Below are 7,312 nucleotides of genomic sequence, written 5' to 3'. Positions count from 1 at the left end.
GTTCCACAATTGCTGTGCTCTCCCTCCCCCAAAGCACAGATTCTGTCTTGGCCACTGCTGGGAGATTGGGGAGGGTGGTATTGGCAATTCAAGGCTATCTTTCCGACCCTCTTCAGTGCCTCTTTCAGTGATATGAAGTTAAAATCAGGTACTTTGATTGCTCACCTGATTTTTGTTCTTAGGAAGATACTTTGTAATATAGATAGTCGTTAAATTGGTGTCCCTGCATGGAGGATGATCAGTGGAGGCCTCTAATCAGCCATCTTGCTCTGTCCCTACCACTTGGTTTATGCGTTGAAGGGACAGTAGGTGAGAGATCCAATGCCATCTTCCTTTCAAAGCTGAACGTACTGACTATCAAGCTTGAGTTTGTAATCTGGTGCTTTGAACCCTGGTCATGTGGCTGGATTTTCATAGTCATTCAGGCACTTTGACTTCCTAGCCATGGTTCTTCTTCCACTATGTATATGCTTAATATCCATTCAAACTCCTGAGTTTAAGTGGCTCTTCTGCCTCAGTGTCCAGAGTAGCTAGTATTATAAGCATGCACTACCATGCCTGACTCGTTCTCTCTTTTGTTTTGTTTTAATTTTTTGTAGAAACAGGGTCTCATTGTGTTGCCCAGGCTGGTCTTGAACTCCTGGGCTCAAGTGATCTTCCTGCCTCAGTTGCCTAAAGCACTAGGATTATAGGTGTGTACCACTGAGCCTGGCCTAAGGGGACCTTTGATTAATGTTTGGCCTGCATCAAACTAGGATGTAAGTGAGAAATAAACTTTTATTTTGTAAGAGCATTGAGATGTTGAGGTTATTACAATATTTTAGCTTAGCCTGAGTCATGAGATTTTTTATATGAGTTGAAGGTTGACTATCCTCACAGCCTGATAATCTGATGTGCTCATCTCCTCAGGAAAGACAAACTGCTGCATGACCCTAATGAACACTTCCATTGGCTGCTGGGTACTCACCTTCCTGAAGATGGCCTGGCTGGGCAAGGCAATATTTGGGTTTTAGGCTTCTTTTTTTCTCTGGTTTCTTGGTTTATATTTTAATTGACAGAATTTTCTTTATCTATATCAGTGCCTCTAGGCAGACACTGATGTCTTATTCACTAGAAAGAGAGATTCTACCTAAGCAGAAGTTGCCAAAATATGACAAACTAGGGAAAAAAGTTATGACTCGGGAAGGCATGGCTAAAGGGTAATTTTCTTAATTTACAAAAGGATCTTATAAATTAACCAAAAAAATAGATAAGGTGATTCAAATCAGAAGGGAAAAAAAGATATGCAAATAGCCAATTAGACTAATGAATCCTCAATCTTTGATATGGTTTGGATCTGTGTCCCCACCCAAATCTCATGTTCAATTGTAACCTCAGTGTTGGAGTTGAGGCCTGGTGGGAGGTGATTGGATCATGGGGGTGGTTTCTCATGGTTTAATACCATTCCCCTTGGGGCTGTCATCCTGAGAGTGAGTTCTCCTGAGATCTGGCTATTTAAAAGCATGTGGAACCTCTCCCTCTCTCTGGGTCCTGCTCCTACCATGTAAGACATCCACTGCTGCTTTGCCTTCCACCGTGAGTAAAAGCTCCCTGAGGTCTCCCAGAAGCAGACGCCGCCATTCTTCCTATACAGCCTGCAGAGCCATGAGCCAATTAAACCTTTTTTCTTTATAAATGACCCAGTTTCGAGTATTTCATTATAGCAGTACGAGAATGGACTAATACAGCCTCTCATCACCCCTCACTAATTCTACAAATGAAGATGCTGGGCTGCAAATGCACACATTATTGATAAGGAATTTCCCTGCTTCCTTGAAGGCACCCCCAACCCCAGCATTGGTGAATCTTCAAACAGGGCAGGCTGTGATAGGTAATGGCTGGTGAAGACAGCAAAGACTCGGCAGCACTCACCATGGCAAAGTTCCTCACTTGCTATCTATCCCCATCATTTTGCGCATGAGGAGGTGGAAGCATGGAAAGGACAAGTTACCCATCTATCTAGGTAACTATTTTCTCTTTGATGCCCCATAGATACCTCCCACTCACTGTCTACAACAGGCTCTCCATCTTTTTTCCCAGACTATCTTTTCTCTTGAATTCTTAATCTCTGAGAACGGTACCCCCACCCCACCCCAGACTTTTATGCCACAGAGCTGGGAGACCCTGTGGGCTCTTCCTCTCTCTCTGGCTCTGTGTTCTGTCATCACTATCTCTTGTTAATTCTGTCCCCTGACCATCTCTCCTAACCACATGTCTATCTCCAGCCCCACTGTTATTTTTCCTTGATTTGGAATTACATCAGCCTGAACTAGGGCATTTGCAACTCATCTTACCATCTGTGGTGTTATTCTTTCTCAGAGCAGCCAGAGTGGCCTTCCTAGCACCCAAGTCTTATCATGCCAGACTGCTGTTCAGAATTCTGAGGTGTCTCCGCATTAAGAAGAGATAAGATGCACGTTGATCTGATTTCTGCACACCTGTCCTGCCTCAGCTTCCGCCACCTGCTGCATGTACAGGTACATCCTAATACAGCTGGATTGCTGGTGGTTGCCCAAACATGCCACACTGTCTTGTTCTTTCTATTTTTTTTAGGCTATTGCACATGCTGCTTCTTTTACCCAGAATCCTCTCCTCTACCCATCTCCAAGCCCCTCCTCATGTTCAAGTCTCAGCTCCAAAGCTCTCTGCTCTGAAAACAGCACTGTGCTGAGATTCAGCTGCTCTTTTGCCTCTGCTTCCTCTGTATCTTGACCTTGCTTCTCTTCTGCCATTATCCTCTAGACCTGCAGGGGGACGTGTCAGTCTTCCAGGGAGTCAGTGAACTGGATGGAGGGGCAGCTTCTTCTAAACTTTAAATCCCCAGTGCCAATCTAGGACAAAGCCTGGTGAATGATCAATACCTATGTGGTGAAAGAAACAGACGATTAATCAATAAGACATTTGCCCTGTCTGGGAGCTGACATACAGCGAGGCGATGGCTTTGTAAGCCCCTCACTCTGACAGCAGGCTTGTGGGCAGCGAGGGCTCTGACCCTCCTCAGGAGCTGGGAGAGGCAAAGGGGGTCAGCTCCAAGTGTACACACAGCGCATTCACCACACCTTGCTTAAAAAACAAATCTGTAAGTCTCAGCTGCCAAGCGTGATGTAAATATATGGGGATTGAGGGACTAATTCTGCTGGCCTGAGGCTTTTCCCTGGGTGGGGAGAGATTCAGGCCCTTTTTGTCTTTCACTTTTCACAAGGAACAGTAAAGGGAGCCTGGCTCCCCTGGTTCTCCATCCCTCCCAGAGTCTCTTCCCACACTCCAGAGGGCACCCCTTTCCCAGGGGGTGGCCAGCCCAGATTTGGTAGGTGGCCCACTGGTTGGCCTCCTTAAGCTTTCCTAGAACTGTGCCACAGTTTAAGGGACAAACTTTTGAAAAGCAAAAACAACCACAAAAAACTTGAAAGACTTCAAAACTTAATTTGTCTAAGAAAATCCACTGTTAACCCAACAGCTTGCTTGAATGGAGTTGTTAAAGATTAACAAAAGCCGGACATTAGTTAAAGCATGAAAACAGATTTTACTCAGTAACTACTTACAGTAGGAGAAAAAGCTGCTCATTCTCATTTGTGCAGAGGAGATTGGGCGTTTTAAAGGGTGAAGGAGAGAGTAGGGCGGGGGAAGCTAGCAGGGGCTCAAGTGAAAAATCACGAAGGGGTGGTCAGTATCAATGACCGGACAGCTGTGCCTGGAGCTGGCAGTTATGAAGCTGGGACTCTATCATCCCACAGAGACTGGGGGACAGAGGCCTATCCTCCCCATGATTGCATTTCAAAGCAATGGCTTTCAGCTCCTTGAGAAAGACACTTCTGCGGTGTAGGCGATACATACACATCTCAAAACAACAGAGAAAGGATTCACAGTTGTAAGCCCTTTTAAGAAAATACACTAAAAAAGGGAGGTCAGAGGCCTCACCATCGGGTGTTGGCTAGAATAAACGGAAAATTCTCCTGGCTGCCTTGAGTTTTCTCGGGAAGACATTTTACTGGGGTCGAGGTTAGAGGGCAGCGGAAGAGTGGAGGACCTTGAGTCATACTCCTATAAGCCACGCTAGAGTTCCTCGTCTTTGAGTGCAGAGTTTTAGACTGTCTTTGTGTGCAGAAAGTCCTGCAGTTCTCACAGCGACCTGCCAGAAAAAGTCGTTCCCAAATGTTTGTAAATCCTCCGTTCTGCAACCCGCCTTCACGTTCTGCGGTGATCTTGTCGTGCGAGAAAACGCGCAATATTAGCAGAGAAGGGGGTGGCAGAGTGCTGGCGCTAAAGGTCACGCTGCACGGGTAACTGTCGTGGTGTAGGGGCGGGGAAGAGGGAGGAGACACTGACCACCCCGGAGCTCGCTTGCTTTGGACGTCGTCGTTCCCACGGCGCCCAGGGTATCCCAGTGATTCTCTTCCTGTCTTCCCCCATTACCGCGCAGGCTTTGTCACCGCATTAAGGCATTCCCGCTCTCCGCGGAACCGCTCTGCCATCTCGGCGGTGAAAGGGTGAGAGGGCCAGTGTTTGGGTCAGCTTTGACTCCTCCCACCCGCCTGGATCCTTAAGGGCCTCCTCGTTCTCCCGGATCGTTAAGGGCCTCCTAGTCCTGCCGGGCTCCGGTTGCTGCCGGGTCTGTGCACAGGTCCGCGCCCGCCCTGGTTCTGCCATGGGCGCCTCCAGTTCCTCCGCACTGGCCCGCCTCGGCCTCCCAGCCCAGGCCCGGCCCAGGTGGCTTGGGGTGGCCGTGCTGGGACTGGCCGCGGTGGCGCTGGGGGCTGTCGCCTGGCGCCGAGCATGGCCCAGGCGGCGCCGGCGGCTGCAGCAGGTGGGCACCGTGGCGAAGCTCTGGATCTACCCTGTGAAATCCTGCAAGGGGGTGCCGGTGAGCGAGGCGGAGTGCACGGCCATGGGGCTGCGCAGTGGCAACCTGCGGGACAGGTACGGCCGAGCGCGGGCGCGGGGCAGCGCGGAGCCTGCCTGGGATGAGGAGGGGGAGGCAGGTGGGGCCCGACCTATCTGGGAAGGACTATAGAGGTTTGCCACCTGAGTTTCTGGGCTGACTGTTGAGTCGTTGGTCGTTTAGCTGGGAAAGCCAAGTTCATGTCAGATTTATTTTTGGTAAAATATGTAGGGGCAATCCCTTGCCCTTCCCTAGACGAGAGAGTCCTCCTCTGTAACAGGAGGGAGTCTGACCTGTATCTCTAAGCCTCCTTAGCTCTAAAGTTTGTGATTCTATCTTATTATACCAAAGTAGAAAAATAAAGCTATTGGCACTAGAAAGCAGCAAGAAAGAAACCAAGTGTTGTTCAAGGACATTGGCTTAGGCGTGGCTGGGCCTTGTTCCTCACATTTCTCCAATCCTGGGGGTGCCAGGGGGGCCTGATACACTTTGACTAAGGATGAGCAAGTGGCATGGGGACTCTGGGGCAGGGGTCCTTTACTTGCCATTAAGGGAATAGTGTCCCCCCTTCTCCCATAGGCAGAGTTGTTCACAGCCTGGAACTTTGGGACTTTTGGGTCTGACACATAGACATTTCATACTTAGGATTAAGATGCCTTCTTTTTTTTTTTTTTTTTTTTTTTTTTTTTTTTTTTTTTTTTGAGACAGAATCTCACTTTGTGACTCAGGCTGGAGTTCAGTCGTGCTATCTCAGCTCACTGCAACCTCCACCTCCCAGGTTCAGGCAATTCTCCTGCCTCTGCCTCCCGAGTAGCTGGGATTACAGGTGTACACCACCACACCTGGCTAATTTTTGTATTTTTAGTAGAAACGGGGTTTCACCATGTTGACCAGGCTGGTCTCAAACTCCTGACCTCAGGTAATCCACCTGCCTTGGCCTCCTAAAATGCTGGGATTACAGGTGTGAGCCACTGCGCCCAGCCAAGATGCCTTCTTATCTGGCTGAGATGGTTTAGCTGTGGCCCTGTGTCCAAGGGGAGGGAGGTTTGCAAGTTGATCATTCAAGGATTCCTCTAGCAGAGAGCCATCTGCATCCCTGTGTTCACTGCAGCACACACAAATGCACTGTTTTCTGAAGACTGCTGCCTTCTTAAAGAAATGTGGGCTTCCATGGTATTGGAAAACTTCAGTGAGTCTTAGAGAAGTGTTGTGTACACAGACCATATGAATCATGGGAGGATTTTCATTCTCCCACCACCACCCGAAATTTCTTATCCTGGAGAGTTTTTTCAACTATAATTTCTTGAGATTCCCATCCCAGGACTACTAAGGCAGAATCACCAAGAGTGGGGCCAACTCGTGTAGAATGTTTAAATCTCCCCCTGGTGATTTTGATGCTATAATTAAAGGGTTTTATCTGAGACCATGAAGAAGAAGAGGATGTTTAGAGCTTATTCAAATATGAAGGATAAGAAAAGCCTTCCTATTGCTGGAGAGACTTCAGGCTCTGTGGGACTGGACACCTTCCAAAAAACTGGGAGAACCAAGTTCTCACGATGCATGTCCAGAGAAAATTACTGTTGCAGAGTAGGTTGCACTACTTCCTTCCTCACTTGAAGGATTGGTTTCACAGACAGTTTCCAGTTCTAATCTGCGTTTCCTCTGATCACCTGAAGAACTGTTTCTTTCCCACTTCTCTTTGTCACTGCTTTGCCCTGACTACTGCAACCATAGAAAAAATATGTGTCCTTTGCCTGTGCTTTTTGCTCCCACTGGCATCCTAACATAAATACAACTATATTACCTTTCCCTTGTTTTAAACAATAAACGCTTAGGATGGGGTGGGGTGAAGTGAAGCCTGGGGTGGAGGGAAAGGCAATGAAATTAATGTTAATTCAGTGGTAAAATGCAGCAGACACTGAGCTAAATCCTGTTGCATAGATTAGCATATTTAAGCCTCATAACAATCTTGTGGGCTGGATATTATTATCGCCATGCAAATAAGGAAACAGTATCAGAAAGAATGAGTATCTCATCCAAGTCCAGAAAATCAGTGTATGCTGTGGGGATTTGAACTCAGATCTGTGTGAGTACAGTACTTACGCTGTTTGTATGAAACCAGTGCATGATATAAAAGTATAAGGATTGCACTGAGGATCAGGAGACTTGAGACGAACTTTTACAAAATTTTCTTATTTGCAAAAGAATGAGGTTGAACTTCATGGTCTCTAAAGCCCCATTTTAACTACATTTTGTTTATCAAAGGATAATTAACAATTTGAAAGCAGGCTGGCTGGAGAGAACTCTGTTCAATGACTGCTCTTCTCTCCACCTGACAATTTAATAACACTACTACAACTGTTCCTAGAATTCAGGGAAAGGCCTCATTTAATG

At 47.3% G+C, this 7,312-nt stretch overlaps 1 protein-coding gene across 1 annotated transcript in view; it reads left to right on the top strand.

Annotated features, from left to right (window-relative positions):
- The first annotated feature begins 4,193 nt into the window (after positions 1-4,193).
- MTARC2 (mitochondrial amidoxime reducing component 2) overlaps positions 4,194-7,312 on the top strand; it is a 36,926-nt gene continuing 33,807 nt past the window's right edge. Inside the window, exon 1 of the mRNA XM_007988391.3 lies at positions 4,194-4,956. Coding sequence (XP_007986582.1) covers positions 4,685-4,956 — 272 coding nt within the window. The 5' untranslated portion in view covers positions 4,194-4,684. The remainder of the gene's footprint in view (positions 4,957-7,312) is intronic.

This window comes from Chlorocebus sabaeus, chromosome 25, assembly GCF_047675955.1.
Source record: "Chlorocebus sabaeus isolate Y175 chromosome 25, mChlSab1.0.hap1, whole genome shotgun sequence".
Lineage (NCBI taxonomy): Eukaryota > Metazoa > Chordata > Mammalia > Primates > Cercopithecidae > Chlorocebus > Chlorocebus sabaeus.
This window is presented reverse-complemented; position numbering and strand designations above follow the sequence as displayed.